At 41.7% G+C, this 20,235-nt stretch overlaps 2 protein-coding genes and 1 long non-coding RNA gene across 6 annotated transcripts in view; 1 reads left to right on the plus strand and 2 right to left on the minus strand.

The window, feature by feature from the left end:
* pomt1 (protein-O-mannosyltransferase 1) overlaps positions 1 to 3,655 on the minus strand; it is a 57,331-nt gene extending 53,676 nt beyond the window's left edge. For all 3 annotated transcript variants that reach the window (XM_077736011.1, XM_077736012.1, XM_077736010.1), the window contains exon 1: positions 3,312 to 3,655. The gene's annotated coding sequence lies outside the window, so the exon portion shown is untranslated. The remainder of the gene's footprint in view (positions 1 to 3,311) is intronic.
* LOC144209599 (uncharacterized) lies at positions 2,886 to 6,549 on the plus strand. The gene is made up of 2 exons (XR_013329176.1): positions 2,886 to 3,044; positions 5,348 to 6,549. It is a non-coding gene; the product is annotated as an uncharacterized LOC144209599 (long non-coding RNA).
* Positions 6,465 to 20,235, minus strand: part of LOC144209597 (fibrinogen C domain-containing protein 1-like) — a 28,696-nt gene continuing 14,925 nt past the window's right edge. Inside the window, exons 4-9 of one of the 2 annotated variants that reach the window (XM_077736016.1) lie at positions 16,052 to 16,397; positions 12,200 to 12,317; positions 11,982 to 12,118; positions 10,288 to 10,384; positions 8,572 to 8,751; positions 6,465 to 7,993 (exon numbers count right to left, since the gene is read on the minus strand). In XM_077736016.1, coding sequence (XP_077592142.1) covers positions 7,734 to 7,993; positions 8,572 to 8,751; positions 10,288 to 10,384; positions 11,982 to 12,118; positions 12,200 to 12,317; positions 16,052 to 16,397 — 1,138 coding nt within the window. In that variant the 3' untranslated portion in view covers positions 6,465 to 7,733. Of the gene's footprint in view, positions 7,994 to 8,571; positions 8,752 to 10,287; positions 10,385 to 11,981; positions 12,318 to 16,051; positions 16,398 to 20,235 lie in introns of both variants that reach the window. The other variant, XM_077736015.1, reaches the window with a different exon arrangement.

Here is a 20,235-nt window from a genome sequence, read left to right on the forward strand (position 1 = left end):
GTATTTCAGATCTATCATCCATGTCCCTAAAAGGCCAACCATTGACAGCCTGAATGACTATAGGCCTGTTGAACTCACGCCTTTGATCATGAAGTGCTTTGAAAAGTTGGTCCCCCACCATATCAGGAATACAATCCATACCTCAGTTGACCCTCACCAGTTTTCTTATAGAGCAAACAGATCCACTGAGGATGCTATTGCCATATTTCTACAAAGCAATGAGCCACCTGGAGCACCATGGGAATTACGTGAGGATGCATTTTGTGGACTAGCTCATCCTTCCACACTATAATACCGGACATGCTGGCTGAAAAACTCTTCCACCTTGGAATATCCTCTTCCATCTACTGCTGGATAAAGAACCTCTTAACCAACCGACCACAAATTGTAAGACTTTGTAGTATATTGATACTATAACGGTAAATTACATCAGGTTTTACAAGTGGACTTAACCACCGCCACCTGATGGTCATTACGAATTACTGAGTGACCTGGATGTTGCTGTGTTAAAAGGCTGTCTGTGAGTGTCAATAAACAGCCTATGCAAGTTGGCTCCGTCGTCTATGCTGTTATAGATATATTAACAGTGATACAATCTTGGAAAGTTATCACAGACTTGATCCCCACCTCTCTTCCTTCATTACACTGAGCACTGGCTCCCCACAAGGCTGTGTACTGAGTCCTCTTCTGCACTCCCTGTACACATACACCAACCCACCAGTCTAACTCCATCATCAAATTGTAAGAAAAAAAAAACATTTGGAAGTCGGCGGGCCTGATTAAAATGCTTCGCGGGCCGTAGTTTGCCCATGTCTGGTCGGCGCACGGTCTACTAGCTGAAAGACATTTAGCCGACTGACATTTAGCCGACTGACATCTGGCCGACGGCCAACTCACCGAAAGACCATCTAACCGAACTTAGAATTAGCCGAACGACTATTTGGCCGACCAACTATCTAGCCGATGAACATTTAGCCGACGCGCTCGTCTGTCCCGGGTTTCGGCACCAGTTAAATGTTGGGTCTGAAGTTACAGATCCCCATACTTAACAACCGTGCACAAAGGAAAAACGAGGCATGAGACTGTGTTATATTTTAAAGCGACCGCCGGCTGGGAAAGGTCAGAGGCGCGAGTCCATGACTCGCGCTCGGCTCCGCGGAACTCTCTCTCTCTTCCCAAGTCGCGCTTTTATTAAGTTTAAGCATTGATGTCATGAAAAAGGTACAACAGTCACTGAGACGTGTTAAAGACATAGATTATGATTATTGACAGGTTGTTCTTTGTCATAGAGAATTTGTATGTCACGAATCCTAGCACATAATCTTTCAATCCGTGTCACGGTTAAATGTCATAGGGACCTTCAATCCATATTACAATCATCAGTGTCACCACCATCATATGATTCCAGTTTTATCTAGGTCTACATTGTCTTTTCCTGTGTCTGTGTGTAATATTTACATAAGCCGCACTTAAGTCTAAAATGTTCCCCAAAGTGGACTGAGTGCCCAATCAATTGTTGCGCCTTTTGTATGCATTGAATTCAAGATTCTGTAGATGTTGATGTATTACACTGACACATTGACTGTCTGGGTACATTGCTTGCTGACGCTCACAGTGACCGAGAAGATCTGGAAAGGAACCAAAATGGGTAAGATGAGATCGGGCCGACAAAAAACATCCTAATTTTAAAAATGTTTTTCCTTTACTTAAGTTGTTTTATGGCGTACAGAATTTTAAATGATCAAAAAAATTATAAAATACAGGAGAAACGTTGTGTTATGATACATAAATGTGCTAACTTATTTTTAACAAATGGTATATACTTATATAATCATTTATAGGGTTCATGGTGGGTAGTCTTAAAGATTGTGGGATGAATTATGCTAATTCAATGTAAAATGCTGCTCTACAAAGTTATAAAATGATAACTCACACACAGAAATACCTTGAGTAGGGCTCCGGAAATTCCGGAGTTTCTCCGAAAATGCAACACAAACTCCAGGACTCCGGAAATCCCCCATTTTTTTCACCTCAATGTTTTTTAGAAGCAAACATTTTGGGAAACTACTAAATTTCCAATTTAAATGCCTCAAAATTCACTACGGCTATTAGTCTAGTGCAACTTTAGCATGACAATCGATTCGGAATCAAATGCATGGGTAGCCTCTATCACAGACCTGGGCAATCCGGTCCTCGAGGGTCACTGTGGGTGCAGGTTTTTGTTCCAACCGATCCAGCACAGACAGTTTAACTACTGTATTTATACACCGTCCGCGTGCATAAGCTAACCCCAACCCTTAAACATGCCTTAAAATTGTTGAATCTTACAATCTCTCACGTAAAATCAGCCCTCCTTATTCCCAATTTTCATAGGCAGTACAAATAGGTTACGTTGAAGGGAAAATCTTTAAAAAAATCATCACACATTGTGTTTCTGAGATCCTGTATGAATCAAAAGCACATAATTAACATCAATGTCATAATATGCCTGTCTTTGTAAATGCAAAATATCAAATTATTCAATTCCAAAAAAGTAATGCGTATCTTGATGAGAACCTGATGCTCTCTATTACAGAAATTACAATTTTATCACCAGAAGTTTAAGATGTTGCGGCAGCCATATATATTGCCTCTAATGTCATAATATCTCAATTCTTTCAATGGTTCATATTACTCCAATAGTTGTCACTTTCGAACAAGAAATAAAACCAGAGGGAAAAATCAAGGTGGAATTGTGTTTTATTTTATAATCAAGCAGCACCCCCGACCAGAGTTTGCATGTTTTCCCCGGGCCTCCGTGGGTTTTCTCCCACATTCCAAAGACATGCATGGTAGGTTGTTTGGACACTCTAAATTGCCCCAGGGTGTGGGTGTGAGTGTGCATGATGGCCCGACTCCCTGTGGCCTGCCATCGGCGGGCCACCGATTCAGGGTGTCCGCCGCCTCTGATCCAGAGTCAGCTGGGAGAGGCTCCAGCACCCCCGCGATCCCAATGAGGATAAAGCGGTTCAGAAAATGAGAGGAGACCCTGCGAGCCTCACTCGGTATCTTTTGTGTCTTCGTCTGTCTTCCTAAAACCTCTCAGAACAGTAAACGAGCACGCATTGTTGTGGGTACGAAGTCCATAAAGAACAACTTTAATAAAACCAAAATGAACTCTGTTTTATACAGCAAAAATGCATATAAACAAAACGCACTGGTGATTGCCATAACTCTTGCTATATGTGATTAGCTTGACGAGAGGGAAATGCGTACAGCTGCTAGCATTAGCCTAACAAGTATCCAAATCTCATGCGTAAGAATGTACTCACATCAAATCAAACGTGATGGGCGGTTCATCGCATCCAGGTGGCGGAAAACGAAGCTCCCCAGATCCGGTTCGGTATTCTCAGACAAAAAGTATTTGCCGTTATACACACAGAGGCGGGTTCTTCTTCTACATGTTCTTACTGTTTGCTTTTCAGGGAGGTTGCCAGATGGGTAAGCCAGTTTCCAGCCGAATAACACTTGTAAAACTCTCCCAGTTAAAAAAAAAAAAAAGCAGACCAAATTTAAAACTCCCGTTCAAGATAAGGTGGGTCTCTGATACAAACCAATACCATATCGAATATCGCAGAATGTACACGGTCCATACCTGTCAACCTCTGCCGATAACTGCCCTTATAAATGAATATGATTCCCCGTACAAACCCCCCAAAAACCGTACAAACTCCACTAAACCTGTTTTTTTTATATCAAGTGGAAAGGAACTATGTTCACTGTGAGTACAGTACTTAATAGCATTGACAACATTTTTAATATATAGATTATATTTGATATTAACACATTAGGTAGTCTTTTCATATGCGTAGAGCTGTAATGTTAAATAAATACACTTCTTGATAGTTACATGTTTTCGCACCTATATAAAAAAAACAGTACAAGCCAAGTATCAATTATCCCATTAAAAAAATAATAACAACTTTTGCACACTAAGTGCCAATACCATTTTTGCCTAATTATTGAAATATATTTTCATTAATTCCTTACAGTGGCGTACGGAGGAATTTTGCGCCCCGCAGCAAATTCTAGACAGTGCACACATCAATGTCAGAACTCAATCAGAAAGTGATAGGTTCATCAATAATTATGCTTAAATATAATTATAAAACACTTAATGTTAAGTAAAGTTTGACTGCCCCAGCGCCACCTGGTATTGTGAGTACGATACTCCTTGTTATATTTAGTATTTATGTGGGCAAAGTTAATGATATTGGGTTGCATAGGGGGGCTTGAGATAAGTTTAGACACCCTGGGGTACACATAGTTTGTTGCATTGAGACATGTAGCTAACCCCCTGTCTAGACTTTGAGTACATCAGTTCTGACAGTGGCACCCTTCGGCCTTATTTCCTGTATTTTGTGGGTGTTCATTTGAACACCTGTCTGGGAGGTTTTTTTTTACCGTGTTTATTTGAGGGTGCCACTTTTAATATCTTTCGCTTCCCCTATGTTATCCCGTAGTCCAGGTTTTGGGTGGGCTTTGTAAATAAAATATCACTGAAAGCTAATAGCATTGTTTGTCTGACTCATCCTTGACCGAACCCTTCTGCTGTGGTAGTTGTGACTCCCTGGTATATCTTAACCCAGGGGGAGTCGTAACAAATTCCATAAAGAATGAGAAAGGACGTCATCTTCGTTGCAAACCCAGATAAACAGTCCTCGGAGCTCGGGACTGGGTGAGATGTCAAGTCAACGGTCCTTGGCCCGAGGACTCGGTGACTTGTTACGACCCCGAGTTCTCTTCAAACAATTTGAAGAAGCTTTCATACAAAAATGATTAAATGCACACGTGTGTGTATATATAATAGTATTACAGAATAAACCCAACAGAAAGGCATTTGAATGTGATGAATCTCATTTAAACTTAGCGAGTTACAGTCCGAGTTTTTTTATGTAATATAAAATCCGCGATGTCCTGAAGGCTTACTCTCAGGTTTTCAACAAGGAGTGCCTTAAAGATTGTCATAATGAGCACCTCTCTAATAATTCATCACCTATGCTCACAAAGTAACAAGTACCTATCTAGTAGTTTTGATCTGCAATAAAATCTGACATTGTGTACAGTGCTCCATGGCAGACGGTAGCGGCTAATGACAGTGTGGGTGGAGGAAGAAAGCTAGAGAAAGGGCAGGAAAGAGACGTGACAGCAACACATTCGGTGTGCTACATTTTTGTGAAACTAAGTAACACAACAGAAACTTAAAATTTAACTTAAATGAACTTATCTTACACACACTTAAAAATGGGTGTAATCTTGTGCTATTACCGAGGCAAAGGTGTTAATGTATTGCACCACTGCTTTTCAGTTGGAATTTGCTGCTTCCCCATGCCTCTCAACGGAATGTCAAAGCAGCAGCAAGATATGGCATGGAGATCAGCGCCGAGAAGACGAAGATCATGACGAACAGTGTTGGGCCTATGATGTGCGGGATTGCAGTGAATGGCTCCCAGTTAGAAACTGTGAAGCAGTTCAAATACCTTGGATCGACCATCAGTAACCAAGGCTCCAAGGCTGAAGTTTTGGCTCGTGCAGCTCAAACTTTGGTAGCACTGGCCAAGCTGAAACCGATATGGAGAGACAAATCCATCAACCTCCGCAGCAAACTCAAGCTGCTGCGTGCCCTCGTCCTGTCAATTTTCCTCTACGCAAGTGAGACGTGGACGTTGACTGCTGAGCTTCAAAGGAGAATACAAGCACTGGAGATGAAATGCTACAGGACGGTTCTCGGTATTACCTACAGAGACCGGGTATCAAACGATGAAATTCGGGGTCTAATTACTGCCCATGTAGACAAGTATGAAGATCTCCTATCAATCGTAAAGAAGAAGAAGCTCAAGTGGTACGGCCACGTCGTCAGGGGTGATGGACTTTCCTAAGTCATCCTCCAAGGAAATGTCAGTGGAAAACGCAGACGAGGTGGCCAGAGGAAATTGTGGACGGACAATATCAAGGAGTGGACGGGATATGGCCTCAACGCAACGCAAGTAGTCGCCCGCGACCGAGAGAAATGGAGACAGTTGGTTCAAGAATCTTCATCACGGTGCCCCTACGACCCTGGTGGGTTACGGGACCCTGACTGACTGACAACGGAATGTGTCCCAGTTCATTTTTTAAAGTTATCGAACCAGCTAAAACTCACTTTGAATGTTTCCGCTGCTGTCGAAGTCTCCACTTTCTTACCTGATTGCTTTACTTTCAAGTCCTTGTACATTACGCTGGCCTTTTCAAAGATGATGGTCTCGGTCACGCTATATCCGGCTAACTGTTTCTCCCTTATCCATATTCAAAGAAGCCTCTATCTCGTCAAGAAAATTACTGCGCAGATTGGAAAGGACCACTCTGTGAAGCGTCTCGTATCTCAGGGCAAACATTTTCTCAGAATTTTCCTTGTATCGGAAATTTCTCTTTGGGACACTCCTATGTCACGGTATTACTGTACATGTTTATTTTTGCATTACATGAGGGTACAACAATTGAGCATATTCATACATTGGTTCATAGCATCAATGGTTACAAATAGTTTTACTTAAGAAGCATGCAAACATCCGTCAGGTTGGGTTGGTCGACTGTATATTGCCCTGTGGTTTGTTACTTCTCTTTCATAGCCTGTACATGTTACTAACAGCCACAGGCAGTGTGTTGTAACAGACCTGGGGGGCAGAGCAGGGGGGGGGGGGGGGGGGTAGGATAACATTTGAAGTTGAGACCCAATGAAAGATGGGTAACAAACTACAGGACACTACACCACTAAATAGCAGATAACCACACAGAACACCAAGTTATATAAAGCTACCCCAATAACTTCAAGAAGCGCAGAGCAGAGCACACTCAGAGGAAAACAAATACTGTAGGACAAAGGGCAGCTATTCTCAAATTCACCACAGAGCATAAGAACATTTCACGATCCAGAAGAAGCAGGCGGAAAAAAGGGCAAGAACGGAGAGAACATACCACAAAGAACAAGGAGTTCCTCACAACCTGCAGCTAAGTGACTATGACCGGATCAAAGTTCTTGATTGAAACGGCGAGAAGGATCCAGTGCGGCGCAAGAGGATCCTTATGAATATAAAGAAACTGACACTTGTAAAATACCAGAACTCGCAATTTCAGATCAATAGGTTATAAGGCTATTAATTTTTTAGTGGCTCCCGGCATGTTTTGTTTATTTTTTTTATTTTATTTATCCAATACAGTGTTCCCTTGGTCATCGCGGTTAATAGGGACCCGGACCACCCGCGATAAGTGAATTTCCGCGAAGTAGGGATTCCCCTTCAAAAATGCTTAATTTGAATTGAATTCAAAAAAAAAAATTGTAATTTTTTTTATTTTTTAAACTTTTTTTTACCCCCCTGTATACAGTAAACCACATAGCATACGGGTAAAGAGAGTGAAATTCATGTTATAACAAAAAAAACTGTAAAATATGTTGTTTCAATGTAATATTTGTATTATTATTTTTTTTTTCCAAAAAAAATTTGCGAAGCTCTGAGTCCACGGTGGCTGAGCCGCGAAGTAGCGAGGGAACACTGTATGTCTCTTTTAATATTTTGGGTTGCAGACCCCTGAATTAGAAAGTTGATTAAATAAGATTAATCGGCAGAACAAAAAGGGCATCATCTCCTTTGAACACATCTGTCCTTGGCAAAATTGAAAGTTGGCGTGTCTGTCAAGCTCTTTAAAATAATTTTCCATCATTTAGGTCTAGGTCGAGGGCGAATCTTCATCTCGGTGAATCTCAGTGAGTACTGCCATCCCGTCCAACTGGACCACTCCACGCCGTCAGCATATGAAGCGTGGCCTCCCCCCAGGTACTGGCCATTCAAGTTGGATGTGTGACAGTTGCGATACCACCAGGCACCCTGGTAGTATGTAGCGCAGTTGTTTTCCGACTGGTCGAGGTCTCGGTCCTTAGTGGTGAACGCCATGCCAGAATGCTTCAGGAGTGAATCACCTGCAAGCACATGTGCCATCTAGCTTTCATTTACTCTCTTACATCAACCGTATTTTCCAGACTATAAATCATACTTTTTTTCATATTTTGGCAAGGCCTGCAACTAATACTAAAGTTCCACTTTTATTTGTGCGTGCGTACTGAAGTAATACTATTTTGAAGTAATGCTACTTTTTATTTACTTATATTGGAATGAAGTAAAATGAATCAGTAATAAATAAAATGAAATAAATCAGATGACGAACAAGTTATTTAACCTTTGAGTATTTTTTCAAGCATATTTAGTAAATCTTTTTTTTTGGTTACTCTACTGATTGCATTGTTTTAAAAATAAATATGACGTTAAAAGCTGTTTCATAGTGCTTGAGTATTCTATTTAATTAATAATTTTTACTGGCACTTTAATGAATTTTTGGGATGACTACTTTTCTGTGTACTTTAGTAATGTACTTAAAGTAATGCTATTCTTATTTGAGTACAAATTAATTTTGGATACTCTCACCACCACTGCCTGTGGATAAACAAACTTGCAAAAAAAATCTACCCGTAGCCAGGTTCCGATTTTCGGGTTGGAGTACCTGCAGTTCCTGAGTAGTGAGCCACATCCAGGGGATACCCATCCTCCTCGGGATTTACCGAATCGCGGCCAACAGAGAATTCGGCATAATGGGCGAAGGCCGTGGCGTTTTCAAAGTCGGCCATGTCGATTCGCAACTCGTAACTGTCTGAGCGTGTCAGGGTGTAGATCCGCTGCAGGCCTGAAATAAGGACACACACTGTTATGCTGGTGTGGCATCTGTAGAACAAACACAAAGGAAGCTATACAACGGTCACATGAAGTCATTGTTGATATTGTGTTCACTTCCTCCACATTTTGATTTAAAGACATTTTTGGGTGACTTACAGTTTATTGGTCACATCCTGTAAATTTAGGCCACACAGTGGTCCCTTCCTGTTGATTTTGGGGTCACTTTTCGTATTTTTTTGGCCTGTTCGGAGGTCACTTTTTTGTATCACTTTTTGTCGATTGTTAGGTGTTTCTGGTTCTTTCTCTCTTATTGTTCACTTCCTGTATACTGAATATTTTGTGGTGTTTGCACATTTTGGGACATTGATTTTGAGACATTTCTCTTCTTTGCGCTTTGTATGAAGTAATAATATTTTGAAGTAATGTTATTGTTTGAGTGTGTAAGTTGGCCACACTACTAATTACAATGTTTCAAGAATGAATGCGACATTCTGAACTAGTACCCTGTTCTTGAGTAGTCTTTTCTTTCATTCATTTTTTTTAACTTCACTCATCCTTGTTAGAGTTGCTGGGTGATGGACCCCATCTCAGCAGACTTTGGGTTATACGTGGACTACACCCAAGAAAGCCAGTCAGTCGTAGGGCACATATAGAGACAAGCAACCTGTTGCATTCTGAATCACACCGCCACCAAGTGGGAATCAATCGCACGCTGCTCGCACTGAAGTCAGGCGAAAGAACTAATGATTGCCTTAGTCTTTTAAAAAAATGTTTTACTTGTACTACTTGAACGAAGCAATATAAACCAATAATATAAAACTTTTTTTTTAGTTTGGAATTTTTTGTCAGTTTTATGCTTATTCTAAATTTTTGCCGTTTTCAGTTTTGACACTTTTTACTTTTTTACGTATTCATTGATTTTCTGACTTTACCTCTGTAATTTTGTTGGTCCCTCTGGGAATGAATCCGGCTAAATAAAATAAATGGAGATATTTTGTTTTTGTATTTTGATGAAACAGTACATTTGAGGCAAAACTATAGATTTTTTGCGTCTTAATTTCCTGCCTTTTTTCTGTACCTTGTCATTTTCTGAACTGCTTTATCTTCAATTAGGGTCACGAGAATTATGTAGTATATAATTACAATTACTATGTGAAGAGTAATAGGATATAAGTTGTTGGAAAAACTACGTTTTGAAATTTGAAATGTTTTACCTATGGAAATTAATGAGTTCATGAAACACAGAATAATTGAGCCTCAGTGATATAGTGCAATGATGCATTGGCTCTTTTGCTTGACTTTGGTGCGGGGAGTCTGGGTTCAATTCCCACTCAGGGGCAGTGGTTGTCCGTCTCTCTCTGTGCCTGACTGGCGACCAGTCTAGTGCGGAGTCTGCCTTTCACCCAAAGAGTGTTGGGTTAGGCTCCAGCAACCCCGCATAGGCGAGCATAGGTGGTATGGAGAATGAATGAATAAATGAATGATAGTGTCACTTGGTATTAATTTTGGGTATTTTTGTACAAGTGTGAGTGTATGTCTTTCAGACCAAGCCAGTGCTCTCCTGTGGTTTTTCCAAAGCCATCCCGATATGCGTCCCAACCACGAAAGAAGTTGACGGAGCCGTCTTGTCTTCTCTGGATCACCTGTTGGCACACACAAGCACACACCAATGTTGTCTAAAAGCCAATTTTGTCAAATGATTTGAGACCAATGTAATTTTTTGGGGGGCATGTTGGTTATGAAAATAAATAAACAATACTGATTATGCAAATTATTAACTAATTCATTGAGTTTCCACACTGCTGATCCTCATACAGATCGCGGGGCATTAAATCAATAATTATTTTAATTGTTTTGTATTGTGTCATTTGTAATACAATGTTAAAAATATATATGTCCTGGTGAGTGGTTAGTGCGTCAGCCTCAGAGTTCTGGGGTTGAGAGTTCGATCCCAGGACGGTACTCACTGTGGGTACTTTGCATGTTCTCCTTGGGCTTGTGTGGGTTTTCTCCGGGTACTCCGGTTTCCTCCAACATTCCTAATACATGCTTGTTAGTATGGTCTAACTCATTGACCCCAGGTATGGGTGTGAGTGTGTATAGTCTTCATGTGCCCTGAAATTGGCTGGCTAACGATTCAGGCTACAGAACAACCGCGACCCTTGGAAAAATAAGTGCTATGGAAGACAGAGAAATTAATATTCTTGCTTAACCCGTTTTAATGCAGTGGCAACATATGTTGCTAAAAATCACTGTCCTTTATTGCTCACAATAAAAAAAAAAAGCTCTGGGGTCCTGGGTTCAAATCCAGGTCGGTCCACCTGTGTGGAGTATGAATGTTCTCCCCGGGCCTGCATGGGTTTCCTCCAGGTACTCTGGTTTTCTCCCACATTTCAAAAACATGCACGGTGGGCTGATAGGACACTACATTGCCCCCAGGTATGGGTGTGATTGTGCATGGTTGTCCATCAACTTGTGCCCTGCGATCGTCTGGCCACCGATTCCGGGTGACAGAGAACTTGCAATACAGCAATGTGTTGAAATACTTTATATGGTCATTTTTATTAAACAAATAAGTCTTAGAATATTTTTAGCCCGCGACGACGCCAGACAGCTCGCCGAACAGACACATCGAGACTATTAGTATAATAATTGCAATTTGTAAACTTTGTGTGTGAGAATATGTGACATGCTAAAGTGTTTAACTTATTATTTTATTAAACAAATAAAGGTTTTACTATACTTTTAGTCAATGCATTGAAAAACTCTCTCTAATGATTATAATTTTGAGAGCTACAGATTACCTGGTTGATCGGTTTCAACAGTAAACTCTCTCTCTCATGATTGTAATTTGGACAGTGAACGAATCCAGCGAAGAATTGTCCGTTAGACGAAATGTCCGGCGGCGAATCGAGCGATGAACTGTCCGACCGAACTGTCCATCCAACCGAACTGCCTATTTAGAATACTCTTAATGTCTAAATAAATGAGGGCCTTTGCGCATACTATCTTGATGCTACTATATGTCCTTTCCTCAGGTATATTACAGCAGGACTCCAACTAAACTTGTGCCTAAATCAACTTGTGCCTAAATCAAAAATATGTAATAATATAATATCAATTGCTCTGTCACGGCTATATTTTGGCTGATCTTAAAAAAACTAATATAAAACTAATACAACGGCTGGCCAACCTTTTGTTGTTATTTTTTTAGTGTATTGCTCAGTCACGAGTACGTACGGTCCAGCCTCCTTCGTCAGTGCTCAAGTCACAGTAAACCATGAAGCCAGCGGGCTCGTGAATGGGAAAGATGGAGTAAACGCCATCTTGAGAATTGCCTGCTTCCAGGACATCACTGCAGTCTCTTGGCACCAAAGCTGAAGGGATTAGATACAATTTAAACAGCAAAGATTGGTCGACAAAGTTCGCTAGTGGGTTTTCATTTCTAACTGCTCTACCTTTGCGTTTGTCCGGGCGAAGTCTGCTTTGGCTCTCGGAATCCCTCCGTAGGCTAGACAGAGAATCGGTCAACGCCGCATTTAGCTTAAGGACCATCGCATGCTCATCAGACACCATCTGCATACAAAGTTTAGGTTTGTTTAAAATATTGGACAATGTTTTAGATTGTTTTGCTATTTAATTGTGAGGATTCTTTGTTAGACACAATTCAGTTCCCATTCATTTTCAACGGCAAAAAGTCAAAGTAAAGTCAAAAGCCTTTAACAAAACTATTGGTGCTACTCCACAAAATGCATGTTTCCCAATAAAAACAGTCACATTTTGGCATGATAATAGAAAAAAACTTGGAATATTCTAAATTATTACACATTCGAAAATATTGCACATTGTTATTGCACATCCTGAGGTTATTGCACAGAAGCAATTGTGTGTCGTACTTATATAAGTTCAGAGCCCCAATGGCTCTTAGTCTATTTCTCAATGTTTTGTGAGACCTGTAGTGTCTGCCAGAGGGCAGCAGGTGGAACAGCTTGTGACCAGGGTGGTAAGGGTCCTTGACAATTTTCACGGCTCTGCTGAGGTAGCGAGGGCTGGCAATGTCATCCAGTGAGGGCAGAGAGCAGCCGACGATCTTTTGGCCGGTGTTGATCACTCTCTGTATGGGTGGCTTTTCTAGCTGCTGCCATGCTTCCAGCGTAACACACTGTAATGCAGTATGCCAGTATGCTCTCCACAGTGACTCTGTAGAAGGTTACCAGAAGCTTAGTGTCCAAGTTGTTCCTCCTGAGTACTCTCAGGCCTTTTTCACCACTGCCATGGTGTTGGTAGACCAGGGGAGCTTGTCCATGACGTGGACCCTCAGGACGTTGAAGGAGCAGACCCTCTCTATGCATACTCCATTTATGAAGAGTGGGGCCAGATCTGTGCTGCGTTTGCGAAAGTCCAAGATTATTTCTTTTGTTTTCGTAGTGTTTAGTGAGGTTGTTCACCAAACACCACAAAGACAGTTTGGTGACCTCATATCTGTAGGAAGACTCATCCCCCCCCCCCCCCCCCCCCCCTTTAACTATCCTCACATAGTTCCCCCAGTGCTTTAGGTGGCTCAGTGCTGTGTGTAGAGCTACAGCGATGGCGTCCTTACTGGACCTGTTTGCTCTATAAGCAACTGGTGAGGGGCAACTGAGGGAGGGAATATGTCCTTGATGTAGTAGTCGATCAACTTTTCGAAGCACTTCATGATCACAGGCGTAAGTGCCACAGGTCTGGAATCATTCAGGCTGTCAATGGTGGCAGATTTCAGGCAGGAGGGTATGATGGATTATTGCAAGGAACGATTGAAAAGATTTGTGGAAATCCTGTCCGCCGGTCAGCACGGGCTTTGAGCAAACATTCAGCAGTACCCGTCTCACTTCATGTTCCTGAAGCTTCATTGTACTGCCGCAAGGTGGTGGATGTGTTGAGACTGAATCCGATTTGTCAGTCTCAAAGCGGGCAGAGAAACAGTTCAGTTCCTCTTCTAGTAAGGCATTTGTGTTAACAGAGACCTTATAATTGTCATTGTAATTGGTAGTGTCACATTCCCTCCTATAAGCATGTTAAATGTTAGAATAAACAGTGTAGTTTTTTATCCTCTGGTGTGACACTTCACATACTGGATAAACTTAGGCAGAACATTCTTTAAACATGTTTGGTTGAAGTCACTGGCGACAATAAGGACTCCATTTGGGGGTCAAGCTTCTATTTGTTTTATAGTAGCTATCAGGAGGCTAAGTAGCATGCTAACATTAGCATCTGGTAATAATAATATGCCACATCAGTGGCACAATCCCTCCCTCAGTTGACCCTCATCAATTTGCTTATAGAGCAAACCGATCCACTGAGGACGCCATCTACACACAGCACTGAGCCACTTGGAGCACCATTAGAACTATGTGAGGATGCTTTTCATTGACTATAGCTCAGCTTTCAACACTATAATACCGGACATTTTGGCTGACAAACAAACTCTCCCACCTTGAACTATCCTATTACTATCGGCTGCTGGATTAAGAATGTTGGAATTATATATTAAAATGTTAACTAACGACAATTATGCAACTTACTAATACATTAATAACTAAGCAAATGAAACTAAGGCTGAACCACTATATATGTTTAATAGTGTTTTTACGACTTCACTATGTGGAACACAGCCGCTTGTTAAACCCTGTATGATTTATCGCGTAAATAATGAGCTATCTATACTTTATGGCATAGACGCTGAAGTTACTTTCAGTTCCGTTATCTTAGAATGACCAATGTGAACCCTAGTGTCTCACTCCTTTTTCCAGTTTTGTTTGTGTTACCAGAAGTTATGGCCCTCTCGGCTCAGAGAAAGAGAAGTTACTGCCGACAGACATGAGTTAAAAGGATGACCCATGTGTGGGGTCATAGGGTTTTTTTTCACACACACACTCATACTCAGAGGGACGGAGATCATTGCTATGTGCTTTGTAAAATGTATTGAGTTACCTTTCTTCCTCTTGCTTCTGTATGAGGTGTTAGGTCCAGATCGATCTGTTATATAAAGCCACGCCTTTTGAACGAGACTCTGCTGACTTTTTCCATTTATGAATTAAAAGAACTTGTGGAAGTAGAAACAGGCTAATATTAAAATTAGCTAACGGCAACAACAAACTTTCTACTTCAAGAACTTCTTAACCAATTGTCCACAAAAAGCTAGACTTGGTCCCCACTTCTCTTCCTCCATTACACTGAGCACTGACTCCCCTCAAGGTTGTGTAAGGAGTCCTCTTCTACCCACCACTCTAACTCCATCATCAAATTTGCCAATGACACCACTTTGGTCAGACTCATCTCAGGAGGGATGAGTCTGCCCACAGAGATGAGGTCAACGAACTGTCTTTGTGGTGTTGGTTGAACAATCTCACACTGAACACCAAGAAAACTAAAGAAATAATCCTGGACTTTTGCAAACGCAACACAGGTCTGGCCCCACTCCTCATGAATGTAGTATGCGTAGACAGGGTCCATTCCTTCAACTTCCTGGGGGTCCACTTCACGGACTTGCTCTCCTGTTCTACCAACACTACGGCAGTGGTGAAGAAGGCCCAGGAGCGACCATTTCCTGAGTGTACTCAGGAGGAACAACTTGGACACTAAGCTTCTGGTAACTTTCTATAGAGCTACTGTGGAGAGCATTCTGGCATACTTCATTACAGTGTGGTACGCATGGCAGCAGACAGAAACGCCATGCACAGAATGAATGCTGCTCTCTGGCCTCACTGGATGATATTGCCAGGCCTCACCACCTCAGCAAAGCCGTGAACATTGTTGGTCACAACCTGTTCCAGCAGCTGCCCTCATGCAGAAGCTACAGGTCTCACAAAACACGGAGGAATAGACTTGGGTACAGTTTTTTCCCAGAGGCATCAGGGCTCTGAACTTGCACTAGCATGCACTCCTGTGCAACAACGTTGGGGTGTGCAATAGCAATATGCAATATCTTAGATTGTGCAATATTTTAGAATTTACTTTGCCCGAACGTGGCTTTTTATATTTTTATATTATTTATGTTTTTACTGGGAAAACGCACTTAATGGAGTAGCACCACCAATTTCGTTATACACAGCTGTATATAACGACAATGAAAGCTTTTGTCTTTGTTTTTGACATAACTCCATGTTTAGAAGTTCTGTCTAAACTGATTGTATGTCTCTGTCTGTCTTACAAAAACAGCTAGAACAGAAAATGAGCAGGAGTCATCGAGTATGAGGTCAAAAAAGAGCAAACTCCAATAGAAATGTGACATTTTGCAAAAAATGTGAATATGAAAATGTGTTTTCCTTCACCTGAGCGACCCGCTTCTGCTGGTTCTGCAGGCTTTCCAGTCTCTGCTCCAGAATTGCTTGTCCACTCTTGAGGGCATGTGTGTCGTGTCTGAAGTCTCCCTCCGCAGAGTCTCCCGCCAGTACGCGTACATGTGTCATCTCCTTCCAGTCTTCGGCATTGCGTGTGCTCACCGCTCGCAACAGCGAGTTCTGCAGTGCCTCCCACCGCTCCAAGTGGCGGGTTGGGTCTGGACAGTTGGGGTCAAGAAAGATACTGATGGCTTCGCCTTCGCTCGCCTGTGACACCGTCACCAATGCGCCTGACTCTTTGGGATTGGTTGAGATGACAGGAGATGTCCAGGAGCCTCTGAAAAGTATGGTTCCCAACAATGTTTTTAATTTTTAAGTACCACTGACATACTTTTAAATTCAAGAAACTGTGAATCAATATCTAGTTTTACAAAAGCACCCTGGTTTATTTTCAGTGGGTCCATTCATTTCTAATAGCGTGATGAAAAACCTGGCCGGTTTTTCGTTTGGTCGCCCGGACGTTTGGTCACCGGACGTTTGGTCACCGGACGTTTGGTCGCCCGAATGTTTGGTCGGCCAGACGTTTGGTCGCCTGGACGTTTGGTTGCCGGACGTTTGGTTGCTGGTCTTTTGGTCGCCAGTCAAATGGGGACAGAGAGTAAGTATTGTTGAAAACAGCTTTCAATGAGTTTATTATCTAAATATCTACTGTTGATTCATGAGAGAGGTTAATATCTAAGTAATGTTTAATATCCAACTACTGTTGAAACCAGCTCTCAAAATTATATTCACAAGAGTTTAATTTCTAAATATCTACTGTTGATTCATGAGGGATTAATATTTAATTATCTACTGTTGATTCATGAGAGTTTAATATCCAAGTACTGTTGAAACCAGCTCTCAAAATTATATTCGCAAGAGTTGAATATCTCAATATCTACTGTTGATTCATGAGAAAGAGAGAGAGAGTTGTTGGGTTTATTCTGTATTACTATTATAAATATAGTTGTATTAAGTCATTTCTTTGTTAAATCATTCTCTTATTATTCTCAAAGTGTTGTGAGGTCATGAACTGCCGCCTAGTCCACTCTCACATAGACTTCTCCAGGGATTGTTGATCGGGCAAGGACTGGATATCTGCCATTTCCAGCAACGGAGCCCATAACAAAGATATTGTTTCTGCCACGTCCATAACACTCGTGACGCACTTCGGGTTTTTCTTTATGTAATTATTATATGATTCTTAGGTCAAGGAAGGCATAATTGTTCTAATCTAAATGTTGTTTAGGTCTAGTCTCCTGTTTTTGTTATTGGTAAAATACTTTGATTGTTATTGTAGTCCCAGATGTTGTTTTTACTCATACGTGATGGAATGATCAACAACTCTGTAAATTGTTTTGATTCATGGCAATAAGAGTCGTACGAAAACATCTACTCGGGGAGACGTTCGGAAGTTGTAAGAGGAACTTGCTGAATCTCCCCTCGGAGGTTTTACCTGTTGTTATCCATTTCTATTTAATTAAATGTCAATAATTGAATAAGATGTCTGCCTGCAGTTATTGATAATTACGGACGAAGGTAATTATTAATGGACCTAACAGAGTTTACAAGAGTTTAATATCTAAATATCTACTGTTGATTCATGAGGGATTAATATGTAATTATCTACTGTTGATTCATGAGAGAGTTTAATATCCAAGTACTGTTGAAACCAGCTCTCAAAATTATATTCGCAAGAGTTGAATATCTCAATATCTACTGTTGATTCATGAGAGAGAGAGAGAGAGAGTTTAATATCTAAATATCTACTGTTGATTCATGAGAGAGAGTTTAATATTTAAATTTAGATATATACCAGCTCTCAAAATTATTTTCATGAGAGTTTAATATCTAAATTTAGTTAGTTTTGAGAGCTGGTTTCAACAGTACTTAGATATTAAACTCTCTCTCCCTCATGAATCAACAGTAGATATTTAGATATTAAACTCTTGTTCAGAGCTGTTTTCAACAGTACATGCTCACAAACAAAACTACAGGGATAAATTCATCCATTCCTTCGTCTTCTGAACCGTGCATCCTTGTGAAGTTTGCCATTTGTTGCTGGAGCCTATCCAAGCCGACTTTGGGAGAAAGGCAGACTACGCCCAAGACTGATCGACAGTCAGCCGTAGGGCACACAGAGACAGGCGAACATTCGCACTCACAATGACACCAAAACCAGTGGGAATTGAGACCGCGCCTGCCCGCACAGAACTTAAACAAGTGAACCTCAATCATCAGGTGGTCCGTAAATACATCATAAATTAAAAATGTGAACAGTAATCGCAACACTACACACTATACCAGTTTTGTTTTTGCATTCATAACGTTGTAGATAATCTCAAGCATACTAATCAATCTGACAAATTTAATTTGCTGCAAAACATCCACGACGTATTATTTTTCCAGGCGGTGCGGCCCGACCTAATGCTGGAAAGGAATTTTAGACTTGATACAAAATAAAACATCTGGTTTCCTTTCTAAATAAAGCATTATTGTCAATGAGGATTGCCCATACTTTCTGTTACGCCAAAGTCCTAAGTTCGGTGAAAGCCTAGAGTTTGGTGAAAGCGCAGCGTTTGGCAAAAGCTTTGAATTCAGCGAAAATTTTGAGGGGAGCAACATACTTTTCAGAAATGGGACCTACACAGTCAAGTACAACCGTCATCATTGATAGCCTAGCATTGATAGCCTAGCATTGACTCCCATAGCGTTAATACTCAAAGGACCCAACTCTTAGCTAAGTTCAATACAGCTGACAAATACCTACACTTTATTTTGTAGCATGGTTCAACGTAACAGTCTAAATTACAAGGACATTGACAAAAATACATAACACTACTCTAATTGTAGCAGACCGTCTGCATGGGTGCAGCACTCTCCGTGCAGAACATAAAACTGAGACTCCATTGGCTGCAGTCATAAGCTGTCTTTATTGTAGCGTGCACATCACAATGAAAAAGTCCATTCAATTCCGTGGTCTCGTGTGGTCGCATGTTATCAGCTTGCGACCCCAAATAGCAACGTTACAGGTGTCCCCCCACATACCCAAAGAAATACAAAATACAGCCCTCAACAGAGCAACCACAATAAATGTTTTACACTTTTATTTGTTCTAATTTACCACCTACTCACAAATTAACAAATAGCTAGACGTTATAATCTTGGAGCTATGTTGTCCGGGTCCTTGTGTTCATGATAGGGTCATGAGCAACATTATTGGACAACATCTTCCTTCCCTTGCCCGGAGGCGGGTTAGCGGGGCCCCACTCCGGAGCCAGGCCCGGAGCAAGTGCGCGACAGCAAGCACCTGGTGGCTGGGCCTACACCCATGGGGCGACCTGGGTTCCCCCTGAGATGGGCTTATCACCTATGAGAGGGGCCAGAGAGTTCGGGTGCGTCGAAAGCTGGGTGGCAGAGAAGAGATCCTTGGCCCAATCCCCAGAAACTGGCTCTTGGGCGTGAAATGTCACCTCACTGGTTGGTAAAGAGCCTGAGCTAGTGTGTGAGCTCGAGAATTTCCGGATTGATGTCGTTGGGCTCACCTCTACATAGCTTGTTTTCTGGTACCACTACTCTTGAAGGGGGTAAGACACTTCCACTCTGGAGTTGCTCACAGTGAGAGGCATTGGGCGGGTATGGGCATACTTGTTGCCCCCTGGCTCGGTGCCTGTATGTTGGTGTTTACCCTGGTGGACGAAAAGGTAGCATCCCTCTGTCTTAAGGTGGGCCGACGGGACCTAACTTGTTGGTGGGTATGCATCAAACAGCAGTTCAGAGTATGCATCCTATTTGGTATTCTTGGAGGGGGTACTGATCCTTTGGGGGACTCCCTACTTCTGCTGGGGGTCTTCAATGCTCAAGACGGCAATGGCAGCGACACCTGGAAGGGAGTGATTGGGAAGAATGGCCCCCTGATCAGAATGTGGGTGGTGTTTTATTGTTGGATTACTGCGCTTGTCCTGGATTGATAATAATGAACACCATGTTCAAGCATAAGAGTGTCCATATGTGCACTTTGCACCAGGACACTCAAGGCCGCAGTTCGATGATCGACTTTGTATTCGTGTCATCAAACCTGCGGATGCATGTATTGAGCACTCGGGTAAAGAGAGGGCGGAGCTGTCAACTCTCAG

The sequence above is a fragment of the Stigmatopora nigra genome, chromosome 16 (genome assembly GCF_051989575.1).
Source record: "Stigmatopora nigra isolate UIUO_SnigA chromosome 16, RoL_Snig_1.1, whole genome shotgun sequence".
NCBI lineage: Eukaryota > Metazoa > Chordata > Actinopteri > Syngnathiformes > Syngnathidae > Stigmatopora > Stigmatopora nigra.